A 27,127-nucleotide genomic window follows, 5' to 3' on the forward strand; every position below is an offset into this window, starting at 1 on the left:
GGAAATGACTATCAGCCAGCAGTATGCCGACGAGTGCCGAGTGCCGACAATACAATGACTTCATGTGAGGTTATTCAGGGTATTAAGAAACCTAAAGCTGCTGCCTGCCCACTAACACAGATGCAGACACTAAGGTGTTCTGATCAGATTAATGGCAGGTTTAATATCTTTAATTAATGGCCAGTTATAGAAGAGGTGTGGAGAAGTGTGAAGGTCTTTCATCTGGTAAAAGTAGTTGTAATATACTATTACGAAACTGAAACATGGGCCTGGAGGGCTATTATCTGATAGGATGAAAAAGAATTTAGACAGAGCCAAGAGTCAAAAGAAAATGAATAGGCCTACATTTTCCGGTCCATCAGAACATTTGGCATCAAAATATTTGATTTCGCCTGAAGTGGTTTTATGACCAAACATTCATAAAGCTTAGTGTTGTAATTTGTTTTGATTGAATCACCTTATGAAGTGACTGAATCCCCTGAAAACGCACTAGACAACTGACTAGAATAGCAAGTACAGAAAATTAGTTTGTTGACCATCTCGTTTTCCCACATTTTACTTCCTCATCCTAAAGTTCACAAACATATGTGGCAGATAAAGATGCGCTTTGGAAAATTGTATTAATACAGGATTATGACTCAGCCTTTTGCAGTTTGTCAACCCCTACACCCGAGTTCTCCTTCCAGTCTGGGATGTAGGGCAGGCAAGCACCTGACGTAAGGATTAGTCATTTAAGACCCTTCCAACTGGATGCTGATAGCAGAGCCATGGAGTGAGTACTGGTTATATAAGAATTATTTTCAAAGCTGTAACACAAGCATCCAACTTTCTTTGGTTAACTGTAACTGACACTTTTTCACAATCTTATCTTGATGAAATGGACTATAAACCACGGGACAAAAGCTGAGCAACTTACAGGCAGAACTGGAGTGAACCCAGTTCCCCTCCCCCTCCTTGGTGCACTACCTTCCAGCGTGGTCTAGAGAGGAGGTGGGGCGTCTGTGAGTGTGTGCGCCCATTAGAAGATCATGTGGAGTGCAGTTCATTCTGCATTTTTTCCGTTCACATGACTAGAGGCAGACGTAGAGGCTCTGTGACCATATTTAAAAGGCCTTGAGTGAAGAAATGAATGCACAAGTAGTGCCCATTACAACAAGCTGTTTTGTAGCATTGTTTATCAATTCGAGTTAAGACACATGACTGCTGTCATACAGGATTTATAAAATGTATGTGAGATCAATACATTTGAGAGTATTATATACAAAACTTACAAAAACAAAGCATTTTAAGTTAAATTATGCAATTTGCAAAACTCCTTAATAAAAATAATTAAATACAAATAAATTGAAAACCTCTAGGAAAGTTTCAAGTGAGGCATTGAAAGTCAACATATAATTCCAGTCCAGGTGTGTGGTCACCTAGGGTAACTTAAGTCATCTTTCTGCATTTGCATGCAACACCACATCTATACACAGCAAGTTAGTTCAAGCCTTAAAACACGAGTCCTTTATCTTCCATTTCCCTCATTAGGCCTGCTGAGAATTTCTTAGCTGATCAAGTCTGTGTTTCAACTGTTCACTCTTTCTCCTCAACTGCCCTTTAAGAGTCAATAGTTTCTGCTCATCTGTCTGCATACTGAGAATGCACTCCGTTGCCTTCTTTAATATAACCACTTTAGCGGCTTTTTCGTTATTTGCAACATCTGGAATCTCATCCCTTAGAGCAAAAAAGCTCAACTTGAGCTCATTCCGTCGTTGCCTTTCCAAAACGTTATGAGTCCTGCGTTTGTCGTTATCCTCCGAGTCCGACGTCCTGGGACTCGAGCATTTACGGTTGTGGCTGAATTGCTTCAGCACCCTCCCGTTGCTCTCAAACTTAATCCGCTTGATGGCGGGCTGCTCGCTTAGCGTTGACGGTTGTGCTGCGTAGTTGTGCTGGTGGATGTTGACATGACACCTTTTAAGAACAAGCGGGCTGAAGTACTCCGTGCTGCCGGACTCGCTAGAATCTGACCTCCTCGCAGACTTCCTCTTTTCAACAGTCACCACATCAATCTCCTCTTCCTCCTCGTCGTCGTCATCATCGTCATCCTCTTCTGAGAAGGGAATGAAAAAGAAAGGGTTAAATCACATGCCGGCTGTGACAAGCAGCAGACCACATTCTTTCCCCTGCTTAGACTACAGCTGGAACAATATTCACGTTTAAAAAAAAGGCAGGAGTCCCCGCCTTCTCTCCCACTCAGCTGAGCATTGCATGGTGAGGTGCAAGAACCAACCCCCATACTCGGGAAAAGAGAGGGGAGGGAGAACGGCATCTTATGCAACTACCAGTGACATGGCAAACCCCATGCAATATTTAACACCTTAAAGCCTGACAAGAGCAGTTGAGGCACATACACGCCGTTTCACCATTAATTACATCATTTTAAAACAACTATATTTAGCCAAAGTGCATTGTTGGTTAAAAACCAGTCACTGAATGTGGAAACTGAACTATACTGTTGGTCGGACAGTTTAAACAGAACATATGTTGCAGACACACACCTGATTCACTGTCGCTGCTGCTACTGCCACTGTTAGGAGGGGTATCCAAAGGCAATGCCATGGTCGAGACTAAAGTTGTCTGGGTGGGTTTGGAATTCTCAGCAAGGGGATAAGGGAAGACAACTGAGGGATCTATACATTCCGAAGCCGACGTGTTCAAGTCTTGCAGGTAGCTGACATTGGGACTTGTGCTGACTTCATGACTCGACTCCCCCGTTTGACTAGATTCCCTCCTTGCCTGTAGCGTTGCAAGTCTCTCCGATACTACTTTTTCTAATTTGGCAGCTGCTGAAAAACTGCTCCACATACAGTCCTGGATAATAAATGACTTGAGAAAACTCTTGGAATATTCCGCGTCACATATGAAACTCTGGTTGACCACGTCGTCCCCGAGAAATTCCGTGACCATCTCCAGTTGATCTGCCGTAGAGGGAAAGAGGCTGGATAGCGATGGGCGCCGGCTGGGAGAAAGCGGTGGTGTCGGCAACAGTTCGAATTTCTTCCATATATCCTCGCTGGGTGCCGGTGGTTGGAGCTGGCCTTGGTGGGGATGGTAGAAATTATCCTCCTCGTCGCAAATGAAGTACGGTTGAACCAAGTCGTAGTCGTAGTCATAGTTTTTACTGGCCATATTCGAAACTTGCGGCATTGTGCCTGTAAGACATTAAAATGAGAGAAACAATGAGAAAATGGAAATGACGTTCACAGACTAATATGCAAAAGGAACAGCTGACAGCCGTAATAACAGCCGTTCAACTAAGACATGCACTGAACACTTCCATTAGTCTATGTTGTTTAAACAACTATCTGAATGTAATAAATTGTCGAAAAAACGCAAGATAGGGCTTCTAAAAATAACTTACCGTAGCAGTGTGACAGCAATAACCCTTATGATTATAATAGGGGAAATCAAATGATGTCCAGGAAAGCAATAGCCTATTCCAATAGTAGGATTAGTCCACACAGTCGTTAAATCCTTAGTATCAATGCTGTGTCTATGAGAAAAAGCGTGGACTTGTCTCTCTTTCCAGCAGTCGATCCCACCCCGTTGAATGTCATTTACTGCAAGATTACGAACAGCTGCTCCCGCGGGTTTTAAGACTACAGCATTTCCCCCCTCCCATCCGCCACCCGGTGCAATTTCCCGCCAAATGTGCAATGCGTAGTATACTAAGTCGTTTATTTAGAAATTATTTTACAAACTTATCAACAAGAAATACACATTTAAAGTTTTTTTTGGACTTGTTGACAACTACAAGTCGACATATCTAACAGAAATGGGCTGTTAAACATAGAACTATCTTACGCGGAGGTGTTATTCGGACTGTGAGGAGTGTAAACTGGCGGGGGCGTGGTCGTAGTAAAATCATTGCTTACAGCCTCAAGAATGGTAGTAAATGATGAGTGTTCCGGGAAATTTCTCGTTTAAATCCCTACTGATTGTTGTGTAGCCTCGTGGGATAGTCTATTTTGACAGAGTGAACTAGTGAATGTTTATTTGCCCTACAATAGCCTACATTTTCTAACAAAACAGATAGTTACCTAAAAACGATAACACTTTAATTCACTACATTATGGGCTTATGCTAAAATGTTTCTATTATCTCAGAAATCCTTTCCAAACTGCCCCATACTAGCCGCTTGACTGCCAGTGATAAACCAATCTGACACGCCTGTTTAGACTATTCGATACTATTTATGCATAAGTAATGTAAGCCTAGTTTAATGTTCATCAATTAAAACGTTTAGGCTACTCGTACCTAGACAATCCACTATCATTATCCTGATCCTCATTTTATATTTTATATGTTCTATTACACAGTGTGCCACTAAAGTAGGCAATATGCCGTTCACAGAACAGTGCAGTAACGTGAGCATTATGCGGTGTCCACGCCTAGTAACGGGGTAAAAACGTAATTACAGTGTTATGCTGCCCTCTTCTGGAGAGCGAGTTTTGACACAAAATGTCTGTTCAGAAATGATCACCTTCACCTCCTCTTCATATAGCAATCCATCTATTGACAATGGCACAGTAATACCTTGGAACAATTGACCACAAACAAGAAGAACTCTTTTGAACCACTTTCTGAGGTTCTGTCAAAAGATCATTGATAAAGGTGCTAAACTTTCTCACAGAACTTGGGCACTAAAGTTTAAACATTTACTTTTCTGGTTCACACGCTGTCAACTAGGTGGGCAAATAATAGCATTTAAGGAGTTTGAAGTGAATCATTTCAGAAACTAACCCTTGTATCACTCCCAGAACTTCTGTAAGTAGTAGGAGGAACAGATCTAACTGTTTCAGGCTCACTAAGACAATAGTATACATATGCTCAGAAGAATAGTTAGGCTCTGAGTCCTCGCTCCTTAAACTCAGAAATAATCTCCAGCATGTCATCTACTGCCTGATACAACCATGGGTAAGTAACCACTGCAAAATCACTATCATGTGGTCATGCAAAGATGATCGACACTGTCACACTGTGCTGTAGCATATTTTCCCACCTTGCACCAACTGTTGGAGCAGGGACCTCAACCATTCACACAGTAGGTCACCAAGCATCCTGCATCTTGTTCCACAGTCATATGACAAAGGTATACCACCTGACACCCCTACTGGCGGTGGGTACACCTTGTTGTTTTGCAATTCTACCCTCTTTGCCACTTTCTGTTTAGCATACTACTATCTTGCTTCTGTATGTGCTCCAGCCAACCTCTCCTGGGGTAGCCTACAAGCAGCCAGTCACGTTTCTTCAAGGACATCATCCACAGGAAGATGTGGATGAACCCCAAAAAGTTAATAGATCTCAGGAGTAAGCTGTTAGAAAGAGGCAGTGGCATAGCCATCAAATGTTTTAAGATGGTCAGATGGACAGTAGTTATTCTGGGGGCACTACATTTATTAATGTTGTTTTTACCTTGCAAAGTAGGCTATGATCAACCGCTGAATGAGGGGAGGCCAGTGGGGTGGTCAAGCAACCCCCCTGGACCTCCAGTTACGCCAAAGGCAAGTGATTGATGTCCATTTGAAACGCTCCAGCTGTGCGTTCCCTTTTAGATGATGAGTAGCCTATGGGTTTCCCTTACAGTTTAGCTTACACAACTCAACTGACCTCCCCATGACTTATCTTGTTTATTTATGGGTTGGAGACGGGACACCCTCTGTGCTATTAGTGTGACAAGTGATGTTGTCGACAACAACACATGCAGGTGAGGGAAGTTGGGGTGGTAGTGACACAGGGTGTGTGTGAGGGTGACTGTGAGCTGGATATAAACTACTTATAAAAAGACATTTCGGAATAAAGCGTGTTTTGCAACTTGATTTCACCAGCCTTTATAAGTATGACACTCAATTGCGATTGCCGTTCAGTGGTCCAAAGGTAGGTTATAATTTCGGTGCGCAACTCGTGACGCCCAGAAGAGGAGTGTTTTTTGTGGTAACCCCACGTGCTCTAGCGGGAGGATGAGATGATTTAAGTACTTATCAGTGAATTATGGGTTATCTGCTGCTAAAGGCATCGCAGAGCAGAAGAAAAAAGCGGCCTCCAAACCAGTGCTCACTTCGAGTTTCATACATTTATGCGTTTCAGTGAGTGGGATGGGCAGTGTTTCCACAGCATGATTTTATGTATTTATTTCCTCTCCTGATGTATGAACAATGGAGAGACCGTCAGCAGAAATTTCTGGTGGCCCTCCTCTCTGTCCCTGTGTTAGATCATTGTTTTTGATGCTGTTGTTGTGTATGAGAGCAGGGATGGACCCCATCTTTTTGGATTTCTGCTAGAAAATACAGAGAACAGCTGGCGGCGACTGCGACTCGCTTATTCCTCCTCACTCCTGGACCAACAAGCGGCTGATGCTCGCAGCTCTTTCATCCTTCCAATATGAAGGTGACATTCCCTGGACTAACTCACTACTGGCCTCTTATCCGATTCCTAATTCCTCTCGCCATCACAAACATATCCATTGACCTAGGAGAACAGGCAAGTTATTCTTCCTTCTATGAATCTGATTGAAAAGATTAAACATGACTTGATGAGCCTTAAAAATGGTGCCACACTGCCTCGCACTTTGGAACAAGACCGATGTTTTTGTTCGCATGCGTAGCGTATGTTTTCAATATGAGATGCACTGTGTCACTAGTATTTTAATAGCAAGCAATTATTTTCCGTGAAGACCTGCTTGCTTTCTGCGTGCTCGTTCGCGTCTTTCATGCAGCTGTCCAATATTAATATAGCCATTGGTGTAGACAACCACAAACAAGTTTGCCCGAGCTTCAACTGTGTGTAACAGTTGGCCGTTAGCATACGTTTGAGCTCGTATTCAGGAACGGACAATGCAAAAACTGAGAGATGATAATGCAGTTTTGGATGGCCTGATTCGGACACGTGTTGTGTTGTCACCTCCAAAGTGCAGAAAAAGAGAAAAACAAGTAACAAAACACTGGCCTACTCTTTAGTCATCAATTAGTAACTTGTGGGCTGGTATGGCCTGTTATATGAACCAAAACAGGTTTAAATAATTTGTGATTCCCAACAAATGAACCATCTCTGCTTGAAACATTAAAAAGGTACTTGCAAAATAGGAGAATGAAAGGAACATCTTAGAATGACACTTTATTTGGGAAAAGTTCAGAGTAAGATCTGTAAGATCTGTTTTATTTGTTTTATATTGAAGCCATAAACCAGGAAGTTATATAGCTAAGTGTCTCTCTGTGCATGGTCTGACTATACTGTTATACATAGACCTGGATAATGCTGGTTTTAATTAGGTCTTTAAGTTGGAAGACAGTTCGACAGTTGTACATTGCCAGGCAAGGTTTATATTGCGATAAGAACTCTTACAATTTATTACAATAACAATAACTAGTTGAGCAGTACAGAAAAACCTATTGGTAAGCTCTAAATACAGTCGGTTACAGTTGAATGTTCCTCTCAGTAATATTACTCTGCATTTCAATACTTTTTGTTCTACTAACCTTGAAGTAACAATTTCCCCAACCCTGACCACAAAGATGTAAATGTCAAACTTTGACTGTACTGGATTCAAAACGCAAACTGGGAAATGCTTGGTACAGTGATTGTCTTTCTATGACGCAAAGCCTCAGTCCCTCATGTCTTAAATACATTGTGGTGGGGTATCGGATTAATCTATAGTATTTATTATTCACTCACTCTCTCAGCCACTCAATCTCATTCATAATAGCTATCCTATATCTAGTCAGAGATTCAAGGTCTTGCATTAGGATGCCTGCCATTAAAAATGATTGTACCTTTTCAGACAGGTAAGGATAGAACTTCTAACTCCATCACCAAAACAAAACTATCTTTGGTTAGATTGCTTTCATTGAAAATGGGTTAGGTGGCAGGTGGAGCAATTAATAATATCTGCCAACACCTGATATTGTACTATGAACAAGTAGGCTGAAGTATTCTGAAATTGTACACCAGTTAATCAAGGGGTGAGAACTGAGGTTAGCAACCTAAACAACGGATAGGCTAGTATAGCAATGGCAGTTTATAGTATACATTGCTGTGTCATGCTAGGGCATTACTGTCATAATAATATGATTTGAACAGGATAGGGGCTACAGTTTTGTATTCATTTTAAGTGGAAAGTAAATTAAAGCTGAAATAACAACTTTCTAATGTAAACTTTTTACTTCAACTCTGTTGAATGTTGGTAAAGTTATAAACTATAAGGTCATACGGTAAAGGGTATCATAACAACAAGTGGTGTTTAACCACATAGTTATTGCAATGCATACTAGTGAACATAACAATAAAACCTTTAATTCAAAATGTTTCTTGTTTCCACACCTCTGCTTTTTCTGTCTTTCCTTCACCCTTCCTTACAGGCTCTAAACAGGGGGATTGCGGCGGTCAAAGAGGATGCAGTAGAGATGCTGGCAAGCTATGGGCTGGCTTATTCCCTGATGAAGTTCTTCACAGGGCCAATGAGCGACTTTAAAAACGTGGGCTTGGTGTTTGTTAACAGCAAACGTGACCGTACCAAAGCAGTCCTGTGCATGGTTGCAGCAGGGACGATAGCCATCATCTTTCACATTCTTATTGGTGAGATTGGTACACAAACACAAACTACACCAGGAGAAATCAGATGAACCACAGCACGTTTGTGGCACATATGACAGAGAACACAACACTGTAGCACATCACTGTAAACATGGCACCAGCCCAACAGACAAAGTTATAGAGACAGTAACAAGCATATCCCAAGAACATGTAAGGAAGAATGACCACGATGATGGTTCATACTTTAAACTTTCCTGAGCCTTTTGGAACTTTTTCTAGTTTCTGACTGTAGCTAAAAGGAAAGAGTGACCCAGGGATGTATGTTTAGGGAAACTTTTGCTGAATCTGCCTGGAAGAACAGGTTTGGTTTGGGTAGGGTAAGCGTTGGATTAGATTACTCTAACATGGGTTTTTATGAATAAACATAACAAAGGCAAAGAACAAAGGCCAGGTGTCGGACTTGGCACACAAGTCAGAATTGAGGTAGGCTAAAAAAAATAAAAAATAAAAACGAAAGAAAGTTTCTAAATGATAGGCCTACCGATCATCTTATTTTGACTAAAACATAAAAACAATATTACACAAAGCTCCAAAAAACTTTGTTTGCGCTCAAATGAATGTGAAAAAAATGTTTACGCTTGCATTAACTATTAATGTCCCTGCCAAAGCTGATATCAAACTTGCGTCCCTGAACTGTTGTATAGTGGGTTAAGCAAGGGGAGTTTCTATAGCTGAGTAGTGAATTGTGCGCAGCACACTTGGAAGAAAAAAAGGTCTATGTTCTATGTCTAACAACGCCCCTGGTCTGTTAAGAAGCATTCGTGGCAGATCTGATGGCCATACTCATCGTTCATTATACTGATCAAGCCACTCAAGAGCACCCATACCTATAGTTACATCAGTGCATTCCAGTATGGGGAGGATTGTCATTTGTCAACAAACTGCATGACTGTTCTGAGGTTGTTTGAAGGTGGTTAGACACAAATAAAGCTTTCTTTAACACCAAGCTTCGGGAGAGTACAATGGAGATAAGGACTGTACTTGCATCATAATGGTAGGATTGGTTGAAGGAGCTTTGCACGGCCTTATCTAAGTTAGTATAGTTTGAAAAAATGGTCTGGGATTGTGCCTTGGGCTACTCCCTGGGTTTCAGGTGGGGCCAGCGACAGTGCTATACACTGGGGTCTTTAGGTGAAGTAGAGACGTCTGACAGACACCAGTCCCCCTAAGACGACCTACAAGATCAGAGTGGTTATCTGAATTGTCATCTGGCAAGTAGTGGCACCATTAAATCCATTCTATGGGTCCTGAAATGTGAAATATTTCAGACCTACTGCATGTGTTGTGCTGCCACTGTGAAACACACCTTAACCATCTTCCTCAGGGTAGTAACAGCTGCGTACTCCTCCCAGGCAGAGTATTTATCTATCAAAGTGTTATGATATCACCTGCCCACCCTCCCACACACTGTAACAACAATAAACCAGTTGTCTGATAATGGTACAGTCTAATCCCTAGAATTCCCTGACCTGTTTTCAACCTAATTTCTGTTCCATTAGCCTACACAGAGCTGGGCTACTACATCATCAACAAGCTCCATCATGTTGACGACTCGGTGGGTAACAAGACTAGGAGGGCTTTCCTCTACTTGGCAGTATTCCCTCTGCTCGATGCCATGGTGAGTGCCCATGGGTAGCTGCCAACTGGATCCGCTACCTCTGTTAAGTCATAAAGAGAGAGAGGGAAGGGGGGGCATACTGTTTGAAGAAAACGTGCTTTTGTCATGCCTTCAATGCTTACTACATCATAATAAACATTATGGATTGTATGATATTGTATTTGCCTGATGTCTGTTCCAGGCTTGGACACATGCAGGCATTCTTCTGAAACACAAACACAGTATTCTTGTAGGATGTGCTTCCATATCTGATGTTGTTGCACAGGTAAGAATCAGACATAAAAGTTCTTAAGTTGGGAATAATTGCAAAGTATCACAGTGGTAATTTCAATTGTATATTATCTTTATGAGCTACAGGGTCTAACTTATTATTATTTTTAGAATTATCGGCACTGTGGAACTATGATCTTATAAAAACGTTTTTATAATGTCCTCAATTTAATCCAAGTGCAGTGCAATAATGTATCAGGAGCCTTGTACATACTGGGCGATGTCACGATAGGAGTAGGTGTTTAAAAAGCTGAACGGTGTAGCCGGTGCTTGATGCTTTTGCTCTCCCCTCCCTGTAGATTGTCTTTGTGACCATCTTGCTTCACAGTCATCTGGAATGTGTAGAGCCTCTATTGATCCCCATCCTTTCCCTCTACATGGGTGCTCTGGTGCGCTTCACTATCGTGGGCCTCGGGTACTATCGCAACATCCACAACAGAATACCAGAGTCCAGTGGGCCTGAAGTTGGGGTAGGTCGCCCCAAAAGTCAAAAAGTCACTGTATGGTCAGGTAAAACTCGATCCTGTTTGTATCTTCAAAAGGAAACACAGACGACACACTGTTGCACACTTCAGGGTACAAGAGGACCCATTTAAAATGAGCTTGATTCAGCGCCTAATCCGCATGCTGGGGTAAAACATTTGACCACAAACCTTGAGTATAAAATTGGCTTATTCACGTTTCTTTTGTCGTACAGGGAGACACCACCATCAAGAAGATGCTAAGCTTCTGGTGGCCTCTGGCTCTGATCCTGGCCATGCAGAGGATTAGTAGACCCATTGTCAACCTCTTTGTGTCCCGTGACCTCAAGGGCAGCTCTGCAGCCACAGAGGCAAGTGACCTTCTCACCCAAGACCCTTTAGTGTACCCAATTCTATGATGAAGAAACATAAAAACAGAAGTTACAGTAGCTCCACAAAGAGAATGTTGTTCTATGTACTTCCTTCATTAATTAGTTATTATATAGAAATAACTGCAACTCATGGTGATCTTGCAGGTGCATAAGTGTGGCTACAAACTGTACAATTGTTTTCTAGTCGATGCCTTAAATGTACTGTAAGTACAACAGTTCAATTGAATAAAATTACCTGTCAATTGAAATACTGCACCAATCAACTCCACCACGTAACTGCTTTTCAGTGACATACAGTACCCAAGTGGTCATGTTAAGAGGGTGCCATATTTGTTTGAAGTTTGTGAACAAGTCTATGGTTCCTTAAGTTAAGTGTTAAAACCTGTGCTTATGTCATACACTGCTCGACCGTAGTTGTCAGTTTATTAGGTTGCTGTTGCAAGTTGTGTTGTATTTTGTATAATTGACTTTGTTGATCACAATATATTGTGGTTTTGGTGTTTTTGGCAGGCAGTGGCAGTTCTGACCGCAACCTACCCAGTGGGTCACATGCCATATGGTTGGCTGACAGAGCTGCGGGCGGTGTATCCAGCCTTTGACAGGGTAAGACAAGATCTATTACTCTGCAGAAACTCAGAGAGACTCCTGTGGGATAAGATTGAGTGCTTAAAGTACAGAATAAGTGCCCAATAATGAATGATTCTTTAGGTTTTGGAGGACCAGAAAGATGTTTCCTATAATGTGTTCCTTCTTCAACATGCCCCCAGAATAATCCCAGTACCAAACTGGCCAACAGCGGTACAACAGTAACTAAGTCCCACATCAAGAAGTTCACCTTCTTGTGCTTTGCACTTTCTATAACGGTACGTCCAATGTGACAGCCAACCTTTTATGTTGTCAAAGGTATGGGTTTTCCAGAATAGTATGACTATTATGTGATTTGGGCCATGGATTGGGTTTTGTTCAATGAAACGCATGAAATAAAGGATTTTAATTTCATGTGTGAACCTACGATGCTATGGTCTATTCATGACCCAGTCACCTCTAAATTTACTGTGCTTGAAACACATTATACGGGGAATAGCAACAAAAAAAACATGACATCGTTTTTTTCCATCAGCTAAATAAAACACCTAGTCTGCATGTTGATAGTTTTTGTGCCCTTTAGATTTAATCTGATTTAAACCTGACAGTTTGCCTCATATGAAGAATGCCTCATATGAAGAATGTCAATGATCTGCCCGGTGCTGGCTAATGAATGACTGGGTAAAAGCTGTGAGAGTGGGCAATACTTGCTGTTTCTCGTTTACAGTTGGGCTGCCAAAGGGAAGCCACGGCTAGAATACATATGTTCTGGATGTTTGAACCCAAAATTAGGATGTCACAATAATACAAAGTTAAATACAAACAAACATACAGTATCGTATAGTGTGTAGCATACAGTATAGCCTCTTCTTAACTCCTAACAGTTTTATTTTATTTACTGTTGTTGAATCCTGTTCCCCTTTGTTGTTACCCAGCTTTGCTTTCTGGTGTTCTGGACCCCTCACATATCTGAGAGGATCCTGGTTGACATCATTGGTGTGGACCAAGCCTTTGCTGAACTCTGCATACCCCCACTGCTCATCTTCTCCTTCTTCCCAGTGCCAGGTAGTGTAAGACATCAAGGATCCTTCCAAAGGCATTGTAACATGATTACAACTACTCATACAAAACTGAACGCAAACAAACATAAATACACATTCAGTACTTTGCTATGTAGTGTTTTGTCTTAAGTAAACAGATGCACTCTACTTCTCCAACATTCATATAGAAAGCTAGCTGTCCAGTAATATGATTTACCTATATACCATGAATGCAGTAACCATCCGGGCTCACCTGACTGGCTGGCTGATGACGTTAAAGAAGACCTTTGTCCTTGCTCCTAGCTCAGTGCTTCGCATCATTGTCCTCATCACAAGCCTCATTGTATTACCTTATATGGGGTGAGTGCACACTTCCAAATATCCTTACAGTGTGATTAGCTCACGATCTAGAGTTCTTATACACAAGAGGGTAATCAAGGTTAATTTGTTTAACTAACTCCAGAGCATAATTACTCTTGAGGGGGGGGGGGGGTATACTCACTCCTCAGTATAAATACTGTCCACCTCAGAATAAACACTGTCCGCTGTGCTGTCTAATTGCTAGTTTTTGGGTGGCTTGGCTAGTGTAAGCCATGTTTGTGATTTTATTTTATTATTGTTTCAGCGTGCATGGGGCAAGTTTGGGTGTAGGCTCCCTCCTTGCTGGGTTCCTTGGAGAGTCAATAATGGTGGCAATAGCATCCTGCTATGTATTTCGAAAACAGGTAAGGATATAGAAATAATAATCATAATAATGTACATAACTCAATTTTTAAAATTTTACAGTAAAACAAGGGTTAAATGGTCACTGCTCATATAATTCCTCGAGTTATTTGATCATACATCCAGAGATACAAAAATAGTTAAGTATTGACTGAATGTATGTATCCCAATTGAGATATGGCATGTGATTCAGAGTTTGGCAATCCTTAAATTGCCCAATTTCGATTAATGACATGCAATAAGTTATTCTGAGTGAGCTTTAAAAACAGGTTTGATGACTAAAAAGGTGCCTTAAATGGATTACCTAGATGTTCTTTAAATTATGTTCTGTCCCTGCAGAAGAAAAAGAAAGACTCGGAGGAAGAGACAGTGGAAGGAGAAGACTCCACCCCCATGAATGACTTGCGGCCTTTGAGTCAAAAAGATGACATTGTGGACTGAGAGGAGAGGAAGAGCTGATGATTGAGCTGATGTATACTGTTGGGGATGTGCTGAAGTCTAGTACATGGAGTTCTCACTTGTTTACTTTGAGTGCAGTTTTCGAATTTATTTTAGCAGCCCTTCCACCCTAAGATTTGTAAGTACCTGTGAAGAGTACCCCTTAGAGGATGTATCACTATTGTTGAATATTTATATCAGGGCTATCAGAGATAACTTGTTAACCTCTGAGTTATATTAAGTATGCCTAACACAGTTCAATTTATTTAATGCACTTAACAGATTTTTCAATGTAATCGAACCTCAGCCATATTGATTGAGACATGCCCAGGCTTGCTAATTTAACACTCATAAAGAAAAAAAAAAATATATATATATGAACACACAGAATATATTGTGCTGCAAAATTATCTGTTGAAGGCTGCTGGGTAAATACAGTTAAATGGCATTTGTACATTTTTACAAACACCATGCACATGCATACTTGCGTCTTCCAAATTTCATTTGGATCTTGCAAAGCCAGTGTAATGCAGAGAAGAAACTAACTTGTACCAAAGCAATGTCGCACACTTTTTCTTTTCTCTGTGTTCGCCAGACTTTTTTGTGCTGCCGTCCTTGACCTTAATGAACAAACATGAGAACTTAAAGTAATGTTTCTTTCAATGTACTGTAAAATTTAAATTACTTCAGAAACATATCTTTCATTTTATCTCTGAATGTAGACAAATACTTTGAGATTGAATGATGGTCACAGTCACAGTCCTGTGACTTTAAGACTTAATATTTATTTAGCTTTTTTACAGTTTTATACCTGGTTAAAAAATCTGTTTTTTATTAGAATAAGGTAAACGGAAAACAGTCATATCTATTAGGGTATAAATTTGTTTTTCAGTTGCTATCTGATAGCTGTGTGTGTGTGATTCTTTGATGATATAAAAAATTATAATCAATGTTGATTAACTAAAACATGGATCCTTTTAGAATTATGTTTTTGACTGAGATGCAGGTGAAGACTGTACACTTCTTTTCTTTTTTTCTTTTTGTTTTTCAGTCAGGTTTGTTACAGTTCTTATTTATTTATACATTTAACTCAGGATGTAACTCCATGAAGCAATACAGTGTGATTAGATACAGTTGTTAATTTCACCTCTCAAACTATTGTGTATTTAACTTTTTTTGTGTAAAATTTCCACCATTAACTATAATGCACAAGAAAGGGATGTATGTTTTCTATAGATTTTAGTGGATAGGAAAGCCCCTATAGTCGGGCCATTTGTATTTGATTAAGCTCTCTCAAAAATATAAATACTGTGATTATTGTAAATGACAAAATAGGGATATCTACTCCCTTCTGAAGTTATTAAAGGGTGTAAAAGTTGTTACAGGTGTACCTTTTTCTTCTATTTTTGATACTTCTCATGTTGAAGCAGATTACTCAAACACAAATCTCCTCTTCTTTAAATTAAGTTATTCGACTGATCTGGACCATGCAATTTCCAATTCCCATGAAGTTCTCAAAAATACCTGGAATAAAGCCAGGGTATTTATCCTTTTGCTCCACTGGTACAATCCACTAGAAATGTGTGTGAGGATAACAGCCACACTTAATGTGCTTTAAAAATTTACCAACATGTAAAAAGTAATGGAGAGGAACAATACAGTAAGCAGGTACTGGACTGGAGAAGATCAGGACCAAGTGACCTACACTACAGTATACATCATGATCGATGTCATGGTGAACATTGTTGCCAAACTGGTGATCATACGTCAACTGCTGTCACTTGTTTGGTGCGCGGCTGGTCCCTGAGAAGCTGTTGTCAGATAGATGGAAGCTGAGTGTCCGCCCTTTCAGGATTCTGGCCTGGTGTTTGATCAAGGTTGAGGACGATTGGATTCTGTTAAATATTTTCCTTTCCGCCTTGCATGTTTACTTTCTTGTCTACTTTACCTTTTCCTTTATTTCTTAACAGCTGTATTACATTATTTCGTGTTCCAGCTGGTGGCGGTAAGCAAGTTTGCCGAATACTGTGTACGTCGTGACAGGAAGAAGAAATCTTGCATTGGTGTCATTTGGCGGTGTGAGCCTTGCGGTTCGAAGGAGCGCTTCATGGCGGTGGCAGTTTCTGCGGTAAATGTAGTCAAAATGCTGTTTTGAAAACCATATGTAACCACATGCACGGTTCATTGTTATATTTAACCGGATTTTGATAGCAAAGTATGTTGATTACTCTATTCACTGCCCTCTATATTAATAGTAATATTAGCTAGCCTCTCTTTGCTAGCTGGATAGCTATTATTACAGCCTATCATGCACAGTCAACACCGAACAACTTGCTAGCACTGCTATACACAGTAGTAATAAACTGATTATTCGGTTATTTAGCTTACGTTATAATAACGAGAACCGTTAGCCATAACAACTAGCTCTACAGTACCCAGAGAATTTAAAATTGTTAGCCTAGCTAATCTACCTATTTGTCTTTACGACTTGAGAGCTATATCGGCTGCAGCCAAATCTACGTTGGTGTTGCGAGTACAGTAGCACTAGCTACTAGTCTAACAAGGATGCTTGCTATCTCGTTATCAAGCTAGGCTACCTGTGCTAGCATGCAAACTTCAAGCAAACATTATTATGTAATTTGAAAAGCCACTTTCTTTTAAACTATTACAGTAGCAATATATTTTGTCTTTTCATTGGTTGCTAGTCTAACTCTTTACATTTTAGCTAACAGTGTTGACGCTAGCTACCTATTAGCTAAACAACGCAGGTGACAGCTTATAGTTTGATATAAGCTGTCTGATATTTAGTTTATAATTTGATTTAATGTCAGGTAAAATTAGTACTTGTTCCTTGACCTCTAAACATGATTACTTATCTAATATTGTGAAACATGAAACAACATATCAAGCAGAAAAATAAACACCACATTTTTGTTTGAGATGTGTATTTTTGGCGTACACCATGTCAGATCTAGAGTGCATACAGTCGATTTGTTTGCTGTCAAATGAATGTATATTATACATTGGTTCTAGGGTCATAGAGGAGGGTTTGACCTTGATTTGGTTCACCCACAGGGACAGGTCTTCCGGTGCAATGTGCTGTAATGTTTTACTGTAGCTTTGGACAGAGAGGTGCACTTCTTCCACACTACTACACCCAGAGTGAGCCGAACTGTCTGTCTAAATTGCGGCATGGCAAACTGCATGGTTTTAAGATGACTCTCTATAAGTGAAGTTAGGGTTAGTCCAGCTCAGCCAGTGTTCTTGCTAGTTCCATATGTAATTGGAGGACAATCTCTCTGTATTTAAAAATGCTTTTGTGTCTGCAGGGAGGTGAGACTCTGATGATGGAGAATGGACAGAGCACCGCCTCAAAGCTTGGCCTACCGCCTCTTACCCCGGATCAGCAGGAAGCACTGCAAAAGGTAAGGCTCCCTGGCTTTTAATGTCATGTTTTTTTTGTTGCCTTGTCATACACAGCATAGCAGACATTGCTCAATTAACAACTGAAGACTAGGACAAGGTCCCAAAACTGGAATTCCACGTCCTCTTTGGGTAATTCCCTGTCTTTCTTTCAAACAGGCAAAAAAGTATGCTATGGAGCAGAGCATTAAGAGTGTGTTGGTTAAACAAACCCTGGCTCATCAGCAGCAACAGCAGCAGCTCACCAACCTTCAGGTAAAGAGCTTTGGCTAAATGGCAAACATTTGTTTTCAGCACTAGAAGGAAAACATTTGTGTCACCCAAGTGAGCTTATCCTGTTAGCTACCATTAGCCCTAGCAGGTTTGTTAACAGTGGAAGTATTTGACAGATCTTTGAACGGGGCATACTGGAAGATCCAAAAAGTTAAGGAGCTAAGAGTTTTTGCCTACTTTCTATCTGGGCATTGTATCAGACGCTTAGTGATCTGGGCCCACGGTTATGATCTAAGAATGACTTGTGCTAAAAGTATGACTGACCAAATGTACTCACTGTTCAGATTTGGTCCCAAAGGGTAGGCGAGTTTTAGGAAAATATGTTTTGAGCAGAAGAGGATACACAATGCAACTACTCCTGTCATTGTTCAGGAGACACATTAACAGTAGATACGTGCAGGCACCGCTCAATTATTTTCCACGGTTCTCTCCTGAGATTACGGGATATTTTGACAAGCCAGTTGCTTTTACAGTGAGAGAAAGCAGATCTGTTGCTGACTGCTTCCAAAGGAAAACAATTGGGTTTAGGTAAAATATCTAGCAAGGGACATTGTTTGCTTACATAAAAATTCTGACAGTCGATGGTTTATTAAAAAGAGACCGAAATGCTACATTGATAATCCAGAAAGTGAGTCTGACTGCTCCCAGTCACCTCTAGACGGTGTTCTTGCCGCCAGACAGACCCATTCATTGGACCTCCACTGTTTTGGCCAGCCTTCAGGTTGGAGGAGCTGTCTATGGTACTGCACCAGGAAATTCAGCATGTAGTAGGATTTTTGTTTTGCTGTGATGTCTGCATTGGAGGGACAGTCCTAAATCAGTGAATGAATTATTTTATGGTGGTGAACTATTATTGCCAAGCGCTGACTTGGAGAAATAGTTCACAATTTTTATTTAAGGATCAATCACTTTTTCCTTTAGATGGCTTCACTGACGATGGGCTTTGGAGATCCTCTCTCACCATTACAGTCCGTAAGTTAAATTCTTTTAACTTGTTTTTGTTTTTGTACAGTAGATATGTGGATATTGTTAGTGTATATTTGTGTGTATTTTTGAAAAAAGTGACTCGATAATGGAGTTATAACGGTATGAGTGTAAAATAGCTTTTAACTAGGGACACATTTTTGGAAAAACAATCGAACACACACACACACTCAATTGAGTGTGTGGTGCTTTGCTTTTAGGTGGCTGCCCAGAGACAGCGGGCTTTGGCCATCATGTGCCGAGTGTATGTGGGCTCCATCTACTACGAGCTAGGAGAGGACACAGTCCGACAGGCCTTTGCGCCCTTTGGCCCCATCAAGAGCATTGACATGTCATGGGACTCTGTTACAATGAAACACAAGGTCTGAGCAAAATTTTTTTGGTGCTTTTAAACTACATTGTATTTTGATGAATTAGCTTTTTCCACAAATTGAATGACTCCAACTTTCTTAAATTAAAACCATTGTTCTAATTGAGATATTTAAAAAACATATACAACCCAATGGACCTCATTCTTTCATAGATGTATGCATACATACAAAATATATTTTAACAATTTAAGGCATTTTTGGCTGCCTCACTGCCAGACAAAAGGTGTGCAGTCAAAATGGAGATGGGAATTCTGAATAGTTGCAATAATGTATTCAGGCGTCAGAAAATACACATTTAAAAGGTTTCAGGTTTAAACTTGCATAGCTTGAATTAGTCATTACAGTGGAATTAGAACGTTTGAAATGATTGTATTGGGTTTTGTCTGCAGAGGGCAGACCATGGACAAGAAAATACCGGACATTGATGCCCATCCAGATAAAACACATTCTTCTTGCTCACCTTCAAGTTTTTCACAGGGTTTCGCGTTTGTTGAGTATGAGGTGCCGGAGGCTGCTCAGTTGGCCCTGGAGCAGATGAACTCTGTCATGCTAGGAGGGAGAAACATTAAGGCGAGTTCTTGTCTCTTGCCATTCGGTTTAGTTGGAACTAGTACAGAAAACCAGGTGATATGCTTAATGTCAGAGATAGAATGCTGTGATTCAATATAGCCTTTTCTGTTTATAATAGCTGAGAGCGCAATGAAATGATACATTTTTGTCATTTGAAATATTTGAAAATATGTTGATTTTAAAGAGTAACTGACTTGTTTGTCACTGGAATATAAGACTTACACTTAGCATTACTATTAACCAGGCCTCTAAACCATGTTTAGAAGACAGTTATGTCATGGCAATACCTTTTTGACAAACTATGTCATCATAGGAAGTGATTCTGTATGAAATACACTCCCTTTGAGATATGCCTGTTTGTACTACCCTTGTGCAGTGGATTCAGAAATTCAGAGGAAACATGCAAAGGATAAAATTATGTGAATGATTAAATTGTGAGTCTTTCATTGTCAAAGAAAAACAATCAAATAGTAAACATATTGTCAAGATGGAAATCAAGTTGGGAAAAAAAATCTGATATGAAAAACTTTTTTGATTAATAACCTGCAACATTTTGCCTACTGTCTCATTTTATCACCAGGTGGGAAGACCAAGTAACATCGGTCAGGCCCAGCCAATCATCGACCAGCTGGCAGAAGAGGCCCGTGCCTTTAATCGTATTTATGTGGCATCAGTTCACCCTGATCTTTCTGATGAGGATATCAAGAGTGTTTTCGAGGCTTTTGGCAGGATTAAGTCATGTTCACTGGCAAGAGAGCCCACCATAGGGAAACATAAGAGCTATGGTTTCATTGGTAAGGACAACTGTCTCTTGGCCAACTCTTGCATTTGACAAACATAAGTTAAATAACTATTGAATATAACATCATTAACATACAATTGAACATAACATTTGAATAGTTCTCCACCACAGTATTTTTATTTAGTACTTTAAATAAGCAACATTTTCAAAAATGTTGGACGTATTTTGAGGAGAATGGAACTGTATCTACCATCTGGCATGGCAGAAAATAGATAAACAATCCAGTATTAAAAAAGACAGATGCTCTTTTCGGCAAACCCTTTTTCTCTTAGGTTCCTCTCATTTAGAACAGATATCATGTCTAAATGATACAATCAATAATTATGGTACCATTATATGTAGAATAATGTCCAAGAAATAGACACTAAATTGATGTATTTATTTATTTATTTATTTATTTGAGATGGGTGTTTATTCATATATAGAGAAAGTATAATTTGCAAGAGGAGAAAAATGCCTCAAATGTACATTTTGAATGTGTTTCACTGTGGTGTAACTAAGGTGTAAAAGCATATTGATATTGCTGTCAAATTCCCCACAAATCATACTTAACACCACCTCTTTGTGTATGGAACACATGACACCACAACACAATCATTTGCTATTGCAGTGCCTTTGACCTCCATTGCTAAAGTTGTTTCATTTCAGTTGTTTCTTTTTTGTAAGGAGATAGGTAGTTCATTCTCCTTTTCACATTCTCTCTTTATTAAGACATGCCAGGATGAACAAAAACCAGCGCTGTAGAGAAGAGGCATCACAGTATAGAAAGTGCCGAACATGAGACTCAGGCAAGATCCACACTTGATTGGCAAGCGGAGGATGATAATACTGCTCCGCACTATCACATGTAATTGTAATTAATGTTAAAACTTGAACTGAAAAATGTGAACTGCAATAGTGTGAACTTTGTCATATCCTCTTGTCATCACGTGGTGATGTGTGAATCAATCAATATGGAACTAAAATGGAAAGTGGAAGAAACATGCATAACCTTTTAAAACAAATGTTTACATGTTAGTGTATTGGGTATTAATACGTTGTGCTAGATTTTGAATCTTGTGCATTGGAGAGAAATATAAAGTTGATCTTAGCTTCCAGTAGCATGACTTAACAGATGTCGCATCACAACTTTCTCATAAGATGATGAATGTAGCAATTGTCTGAGTGGGTCTACACTTATTTGGCTAAATTACAGTGGGAAAAGTGGGTCGGCTACTTTGTCTAAGTATGGTCCATTTTGACATAGCTAAATATGCACACTCCAAACCTTCAAGAGGCCACTGTCTGTTCAGTTTGAATACAACCAGCTGTTAAGGTATTGTAATGCACATGATTTTAACAATCTCTGTTTTTATCTGACATCCTTTTTAAAGAATATGACAAGGCCCAGTCGTCCCAAGATGCAGTGTCCTCCATGAATCTATTTGACTTAGGTGGTCAATACCTTCGTGTGGGCAAGGCTGTAACTCCTCCCATGCCCCTGCTAACCCCAACTACTCCTGGTGGACTTCCCCCTGCAGCCGCTGTGGCCGCTGCTGCTGCCACTGCCAAAATCACCGCCCAGGTAAACATCACAGAGCCAGGCACTAGGCCTGGGCACAACTCAGCCTTTTAGATATACTTTCATGAAATTGATGCTTTCTTTAAATGTGTCTGAGAGCAAAAGTTACTTCTGTGAAAGTTACTTAGGAATTGCTGTTTCCCAACATGAAATTATAGATAAAGATTGGCGTCCGATAATATAAAGACATTATACGTTGTAAGTTGCTTATGTGTTCGTGTTATGCAAGTCTTTATGGGATGTATTTATTATGTCATGCTGTTTGTATTTTATTTGATTGTAGTCTTGTTTTATCATCACCAATACACATTTCCAGCAAGATTTAAAAGAATCTTCTGATGAAACAAACTCGGAACCAATACATAATTGTTAAGCATTGTAGATCCATATTGTTGAATCTGGGTGGGGAAAGTTACGTGACAATTTGGGTGTTTCAGGAGGCGGTGGGAGTTTCAGTATTGGGAGCACTGGCTGGACCAGCCCTCCTCTCTCAGCAGCTGGGAGGCTTGCCCCAGGCTGTGATGGCTGCCCAGGCCCCAGGGGTCATTACAGGTATGATCACACAACATACACTTACCAGTTAAAGAACCACGACATACCTATCATGACTTGTGTAGGACAACAATCATGCCAGATGGAAACATTAACCTTACAGACTACAATCTAGAATGACAACGTAGCGCCACCACTTTGTCGTTCCTTGATGTACCTAATTTCAAAATACTACTTTAGCCTTGAAATGGCTCTTCCTGAAACCACTCTAAAGATCCAAGAGGATGTATGTTGAGGTGTGATCAAATATAGTTGTTCCCCAACAGACAAATCTAGTCCTAATACAACTCCAATGATGCTTCTTACTAAACTCTGCCACCCCTCTCAGAGGTAATGTAAGCTGCATTAATCACACTTTCTCAACACCAGGTTCAGTAGTGTGTGAACTCATACCGTCATTCATCCTTTCACCTTTTTGTTGGCTTAACTTGCCTTCCTGCTTACCCCTACTTCCAATAATCCAAACAATTGATACCAGCCAACTTACAGATGTCGAGTCAAATGGAAAATCAGACACAATTGTTGAAGATTAGTATTTATAAAAATAGTCAAACTGTTCATGCTACTACCAAACCATATTCTGGTGCCTCAGTTACCAGTGAGGCAATTTAATCTATTGTCTTGCTTTTCTTGATATATAAAATATCCCTCAGTGAGTTAGATTTATAAGAATAGCATTTGTCCAGGTAAGTACACATTTAAGTAGTGCAATAATAAATAGTTACATTTGGTGTGTGCAGGTTGTGAGTTTTCCACCTGTGTAGCTAAATAAAAGTCCCCTTCTCAGATCATATATTTTATAAAGGAAAGGTTACAGACAAGAATTTAGGAATACATAATAATTTCTGAATATATAAGATGCCTATTCACACCTATTCCCTTCAAGAGCAAACCCGTAAGAAGATTGGTATTGTCCCAAGGTGTGCCCTTCTACTTTGTTCAGTTGTGGATACATACACAACCAGTGTTATCTTCTTGGTAACTCAGTTGAATTATACAAATATTAAGTATCGCTCATATTGCTTAAAACCGATTTAGTTTGTTAGTATGACTCAAAAAATCCATCCATGGATGGACCAAGGAGTTTTCTTTGCCATGTTCAACCAAGCATTTTCACAAAGTTTGTTTTATTTGTAATTGCCACTGTATGTGAGCCAGGTTGCTGTTATCTCCTATTGTGTATTAGTTGTACATAGCCTGTTGAAGGACCGCTCAACTAATAGATTTCTCTTTTATTGTCTCTTCTCTCCTTGTCTCTCTCTCTCTCTCTCTTCTTCCCCTCCCTCTTGAATCCACAATCGCACCAGTGGCCACTTAATCCCCTCCCTTTGCTGCACACTGACCAACCATGTGTGAAGAGGACTGTTTCTAGCCCCTCCCCTCATATACATAGCCCCTCATTCCTATTGGCCAGTGAGTCTCAGATCCTGTGTGTTTTGTGGAGTTGACTTTTGGTTTGCACCGTATCAATTCAGAAGGACCATTTGAATGATTACGGGTGGTGGTGGGGGACAAAGCAAAGTGCATCGTCTATTTTTGACTCTACAGTAAGAACTAATGAGTATACAGTGCTATACCTTTTTATCAGAAATCCCAGTACTTCTATTTTAGATCGAAGTTAACAAATCAATGTCTTGCCACTAATTCAGTTTACCAAGCATCAGTGTTAGAATTAATTTACATATATATAAAAATCCCTCTAATCAAGGTCACTGTTGAACATCAATATAAAGTGTGAAGAGATTATTTGTTACAGATTCGTTGCCATTCACCCTTTGTCCATGCCCAATATATTTGTTTTATCTTTGAGCAGGAAAAGTTTAATGCCAGCCTAGAGAGCACATCGAAAATACAATCCACATTTTCATAATTCCAAACAGTTTCATAGTTCCTACTGAAGAGGGAAGTTATGCGTTATATTGAAATTGTTAGGACAGGAGCCCATACCCCAGCCAGACATTTTGGGAAAAGCTCCTGGCCTAAGGGCCTTCTTTCCTATACGGGCACTGGCCTGGGGCTAGGGGAGGCTCCTCTGGGGCTGACCTACCACAGAGGGGTTTGACCATTTTGTCCTGCCTCCCTCTGTTTGTGTTGCAGGGGTGACTCCAGCACGACCCACCCTGCCTATGCTGCCTCAGGTTGGACTTGTTAATCCCGTACTGGCCTCACCCCCAGTTCTGCAAACCTCTTTGATAGTCCAGGAAATAATAAAGAAGAAGGAAGAAGAGGCTCTACAAGAGGCGACAGGCCAGGAACCGTTGAGCGAACAAGAGCATATGAGCATTTCTGGCAGCAGTGCTAGACACATGGTCATGCAAAAGCTTCTCCGCAAACAAGAGGTAAGGGGTCAGGCAGGTCTGTGTGATAGGCAAATCCTATTCTGTTTAGAAACAAAATAATTCATGGATAATAATAGCAATCATACAAATATTGCGATAATCATTTAGGTGAAGACCTTTCCTTATTAAATCAAACCACCCTTCATCTACCAATGCCTAGAAATGTTTTTCATCTTTCATACTTTACACAGCACTGTACAACTGTATGCAGCAATGGACAAGTTTCTTGAAATGGAAACCTTGAAACCTGAATTGAGTAAAAAAATGTAGTGCATTGGTAAAGTTAAGAGTTGCAGTGGTCATCAGAATTTGATGAAATGGTCCCCAATCACATAAAAGTTAGCTTTTAGTAAGAATTAGGAACACCTTCTTCACTGACTTGTTTTGCCAATTACACTTAGTCATAACTGGTAATGTAACTTCTGCCTACATTTTCCTTAAACTATACCCCCTCCTCCCAGTCCACAGTGATGGTGCTGCGTAACATGGTTGGTCCAGAGGACCTTGACGATGACCTGGAAGGTGAAGTAACGGAGGAGTGTGGCAAGTTTGGTGCTGTCAACCGGGTCATCATCTACCAGGAAAAACAGGGTGAGGAGGATGATGCCGAGGTCATTGTGAAGATATTTGTAGAGTTCTCAATGGCCACTGAGATGAACAAGGCAATTGAGGCATTAAATAACCGCTGGTTTGGTGGCCGGAAGGTTATCGCTGAGATTTATGACCAGGAGCGTTTTAACAACAGTGATCTCTCTGCATAGACTGTCCAGGAAGCCCTTTGACAACTATCACAGCCTCAACACCTCTGACATTTTCTGTCTCCAACAAACACACACACACATAAAGTTATATAAATTAAGTAGACCCACACTGCAATTTGTAATGCTGGCCTCCTTTTAACCTGTAATATTTTTTTATTGATGTTGATATTAATATTATTAATGCTCCTGTGAAGATTCATACTTGGCAAGGAGAAGCTCATGGATTTGTATTTTTAAATTTTATGACTGTGGCCTACTGTGAAGGACTGGATTTTTTTTTTTTTTTTTACTGATTTCAATGTATTTTTTCCCTCTTATTGTAGTTTTTATTCTGTTACACCTTTTCTGATGGGTGAGTCAACTCTGCTAGGGAACTGTTGTCATAAATCTATTGGTCTAAGTAGCCCCAAACAGACTCTTAAAATTATGTTCAAAGTGTTATAATATGTTATGTGTAAAGTTTGTTATAATAAATACAAATGGGAAATCTACAAGTACACTATTTAAACCAATTATACAGTGGTCCCATTTTAAATGACATTCCATGATGTGGAGTAAGGTATTTTCTTCTGAAAATAATTAATGGCTGCCTACGGAAAATGACAAATGTTACTCAAACATTGCAGCTGATGTGAAATCTACCTTCATTGCAAATCCTAAAATGAAATGACAGCTCTTAGTATCTTCAAAGCTCTCCCATCTTTTTACAGTGATTGTGGTAGAGGAGGTCAATAAAGAGAATCCATGGCCTGATTGTGAGTGGAAAGGCTGTTGACTGGTGGGCTGAACTGCGTCTTGTAAATCACGCAGAAGGCTACGATTTTTTGAGATTATACAATATAACGGAATAATAGTAAATGTATGTACTTTTTACATTGCAGACCTATGACAAAATGCTCAGGCCAAATACATCGAATGTAATTACAGACCCAAAGTCGGATTTAGGTCATGGATTTGTTTGGTTTGTCTTGTCGTTTACATGGAGCGTTTCTCCCTTCTTTAGTTTAATTCATTTTGTTTGGAAAGAACGCAACGGGGGCTGGCACTGATTACAACTGTTAACTCAAGGACGGTTTATTTAGGAATGGCGAATAACCTAAGTGCAGGCTATTTGGGTTGATTTTTGTGTTCTGCATTGAGCACATTATGTAGACACTAAAATAGATTCGCCGATTAGGTACAGTAAACAGTTTCTGTTACTTGTATAAATGCCCATAACGCATAAGCTAACATGTTAAAAATGTGTACAATTATATTCCAACCAGCGCCTCCATTCAGTGACAACCGCGCAAATGTAGGCTACACAAGGATAGTATTTGTCTAGGGTGGC

The 27,127-nt window shown here is 40.1% G+C and overlaps 3 protein-coding genes across 4 annotated transcripts; 2 read left to right on the forward strand and 1 right to left on the reverse strand.

Moving 5' to 3' along the window:
• Positions 1-1,201: 1,201 nt before the first annotated feature.
• Positions 1,202-3,596, reverse strand: mycb (MYC proto-oncogene, bHLH transcription factor b). Its single transcript, XM_067253185.1, has 3 exons — positions 3,407-3,596; positions 2,544-3,197; positions 1,202-2,095 (listed from the first exon to the last, which is right to left on the reverse strand). The coding sequence occupies exons 2-3, from the start codon at positions 3,190-3,192 to the stop codon at positions 1,527-1,529; spliced, it is 1,218 nt and encodes a 405-aa protein (XP_067109286.1). The 5' UTR covers positions 3,193-3,197; positions 3,407-3,596; the 3' UTR covers positions 1,202-1,526.
• A 2,830-nt stretch (positions 3,597-6,426) lies between these two features.
• Positions 6,427-14,457, forward strand: ankhb (ANKH inorganic pyrophosphate transport regulator b). Its single transcript, XM_067253693.1, has 12 exons — positions 6,427-6,525; positions 8,400-8,616; positions 10,134-10,252; positions 10,434-10,517; positions 10,822-10,992; positions 11,220-11,358; positions 11,890-11,978; positions 12,143-12,238; positions 12,896-13,025; positions 13,237-13,360; positions 13,626-13,725; positions 14,063-14,457. Exons 1-12 carry the CDS (start codon positions 6,427-6,429, stop codon positions 14,162-14,164), a joined length of 1,470 nt encoding a protein of 489 aa, XP_067109794.1. The 3' UTR covers positions 14,165-14,457.
• Positions 14,458-16,176: 1,719 nt separating this feature from the next.
• puf60a (poly-U binding splicing factor a) lies at positions 16,177-26,520 on the forward strand. 2 transcript variants are annotated; one of them, XM_067253708.1, is made up of 11 exons: positions 16,177-16,289; positions 17,491-17,586; positions 17,744-17,839; positions 18,779-18,829; positions 19,042-19,203; positions 19,690-19,782; positions 20,363-20,576; positions 21,958-22,148; positions 22,583-22,697; positions 24,795-25,036; positions 25,498-26,520. In XM_067253708.1, exons 1-11 carry the CDS (start codon positions 16,269-16,271, stop codon positions 25,795-25,797), a joined length of 1,581 nt encoding a protein of 526 aa, XP_067109809.1. In that variant the 5' UTR covers positions 16,177-16,268; the 3' UTR covers positions 25,798-26,520. The 2 variants fall into 2 exon arrangements, with proteins under 2 accessions (XP_067109809.1, XP_067109810.1); XM_067253709.1 differs by having other exon boundaries at positions 22,586-22,697.
• Positions 26,521-27,127: the final 607 nt, after the last annotated feature.

The sequence above is a fragment of the Osmerus mordax genome, chromosome 16, assembly GCF_038355195.1.
Source record: "Osmerus mordax isolate fOsmMor3 chromosome 16, fOsmMor3.pri, whole genome shotgun sequence".
In the NCBI taxonomy this organism is placed as follows: domain Eukaryota; kingdom Metazoa; phylum Chordata; class Actinopteri; order Osmeriformes; family Osmeridae; genus Osmerus; species Osmerus mordax.